Below are 2,664 nucleotides of genomic sequence, written 5' to 3'. Positions count from 1 at the left end.
ATAGAAATGGTTAAATCTACTTTCTGAGTCTTTAGCACAATACCTAGAGAGCTGTTCTAAACAAAATGTATTTTTGTTTTACTCTTGTGTAAACAAATTGACAAATAAATCAAAGTCTAAGTCAATACTTTTTTTTTTTTACTTTTGAGAACTGATTTAAAAAACATCTTAAACTGTAATATTTTTCAAATTATTAAATATTTAAAAACTACATAAAAATCCTCAAAATTACTTTACAAGTTTTAAGCACCATATATTTTTTAAACCTGTAATATAAACATAGAATATATATGATGTTATTAAAAGATTTTTATTTCCCACAGTTCCTGAAGGCAACAGCTGGGAATATATGATCCCAGCCCCCCTCAACACTTATTGGTCCACATCCCATATCATCTAAGCCCCGCCCCCATGCTGAGGGAACGGCAGTTTTGTAGAGAAAAAAAAAAAAAATCTAAAATTAGAAAGATAAATTAAATCTGAAAAATAAAAAATACTTTTTAATTTTTAAAAAGTAACTTTTTTCCAGTCTTAAAACAAATGTTTTTCACCAAACTTTATGGCACCAATTTAGCTCCATACCAGTGAATCATGCGATCCTATGGTCAGCAGTTGAATCTGTCTGTGAAAGCGATTTCATTCATCGCTCCTTCGTTGTTCTCTCCATCCATTAGAGAAGATTTAATCCAAGCTGCTTTGAAAAAACGCCGCCTGCAGCAACGGCGCTGAAATGGGCAACGAGCGGAGAGCTTCGCCGGCCTTCGCCGGCCTTCGCCTCCTGCCGCTTTGCACTCAGCACTGCAGCCATGTTTTTGCCAGTTTCTATATTTAAAAGGGAGAACTCTGGGAAAGTAGGCCGCTGTGCCTCGGCAGAGCGCAGCGAGGCTGAGAGGGAAAGAAGAAGGAGGAGGATTATTGAACTCTGGCTGCTTCCCTGTGGGTGCAGAGAGCAAAGCATGCTGGGAGGAGACCTTTGTGGTCCCGTTCTGTCAGATGTAAACATTGCCTCGTCTTTTTTACAGTAGATTTTTGTTTTCTTAAACTCAGGCGTTGCAAAGACTCATCCATGGTTCCTCCATTTAAAGCTGCTTCCTTCTGCTGCAGCTGCTGTTCAACTTGGTTTGGTCTTGTTTTGTGTTCAGATGCAGAAAACACCAAGCAGCCACATGTTCCCTTCCCAAACGCTGAGGGCAAAATGGCCGACTGACGGGGGGCGGCTTCTCCTTTAGGGTTATTTTTTGTTTTGATTTTTTGGGAAAATTGGGGTTTACTAATTATCCCAGAGCTAAAGAAACGATTTCCTTCTGCCTAATAAAGCCAATATTATCATGCTGACCTTTACTGCCCCCCAGTGGGGAGATTCATGCTAATCGTGCCACTGCTTTTTAAATAATTAATTAGACATTTAAATTAATAAAAATCTTTTTTATTGTTGGAAATATTGAAGAAACTGGACCAAAATGTTGAAATTCTTCTGTAGCAGTTGCTTAGAAACGCTCCTGTAGTTCTTGAACGCATCGCCTATAATGAACAAAAGCGCGGCTAGCGCTAGCATCGTTATCTTTCTGGCTGGTTGATCATTTTACCGCTGGTCTGGGTCCTTCTGTGAGGATGAAACCAGCTGTAACCTGATTGGTCAGAGCAGGTCATGTGACACGCAGCCACACAGAACCAGCCCAACTACGGCGTCCACTGGAAGAATCTAACCCCCCCTCTGACTCTCCTGCAGTCCACGACCTGATTCACTGGCGGGACCCCAAGAAGTCTGGCGTGGTGTTCGGCCTGTCGCTGCTGCTGCTGCTGTCGCTGGCGGCCTTCAGCGTCATCAGCGTGATCTCCTACCTGCTGCTGGCTCTGCTCTGCGTCACCATCACCTTCCGCATCTACAAATCCGTCATCCAGGCCGTGCAGAAGTCCAGCGACGGACACCCGTTCAAGTAAGACCCAAACACACCGCCCATGTATGGGGCCAAATTAGAGCCACAATGTTTGTTCCAAATCTTTGGAAAATGAGTCCGTCCTCATGGATGGCGCCTTTCCTCACACTGAGCACGTCTGTAGTTTCTTTAGTAAACTTTGAACATCTGATTCCCAACAGTTAGTGTCAGGGAACGCCTTTCAAACGCGTGTGTCAGCTTTAACGCTGATGGATGCAGGGTTTGTATCAGCGTGAAACAATCTTACGTTAGATGAGGGCTGATATATTCAGATATTTATTTAATTTGCCGATATGGGATCAGGACTTCCGTGGACTAATATTCCCTGCTGTTGCATTCAAGGGGCGTGGGAAATAGAAATGTCTTTAAAGTATCATTGATTTTTACACTCTATGCTAATAGGATTGTTTTTTTTTTTTTATTTACCTTCAAACATTTTTATAGTTTCATATTGGTTTATAGATTGAAAAATACCTCAGTTTTAAATTCTTTTCTCTTAGTTTTGTTTTTATATTTAACAATATTTTTTTCCTTTCCAAATAACTTTTTAGTTTTTCCTTATTCCTTATTTTTTATTCAGTTTCAGACGTTTTTATAGTTAAAAAAAATTTAGTTACAAATAGTTTTTTTATTTTGAAAAATACTTGTTTTAAAATCCTTTAATCTGTCTTTCATTTTTCAGATTAAAATCTTTTTTCCTTTCCAGATAACTTTTTGGTTTATCCTT

General features: G+C 39.7%; 1 protein-coding gene across 1 annotated transcript in view; it reads left to right on the top strand.

The window, feature by feature from the left end:
• The window catches only part of rtn3 (reticulon 3), a 37,754-nt gene that overhangs the window by 27,404 nt on the left and 7,686 nt on the right, over positions 1-2,664 (top strand). The window contains exon 2 of the mRNA XM_015401633.1: positions 1,730-1,937. Within this exon, the coding sequence (XP_015257119.1) occupies positions 1,730-1,937 (208 nt within the window). The remainder of the gene's footprint in view (positions 1-1,729; positions 1,938-2,664) is intronic.

The sequence above is a fragment of the Cyprinodon variegatus genome, unplaced genomic scaffold (assembly GCF_000732505.1).
Source record: "Cyprinodon variegatus isolate N-32 unplaced genomic scaffold, C_variegatus-1.0 Scaffold1241, whole genome shotgun sequence".
NCBI lineage: Eukaryota > Metazoa > Chordata > Actinopteri > Cyprinodontiformes > Cyprinodontidae > Cyprinodon > Cyprinodon variegatus.
Note: the sequence above shows the minus strand (reverse complement) of the source record. Positions and strands in the feature narration are given on the sequence as shown.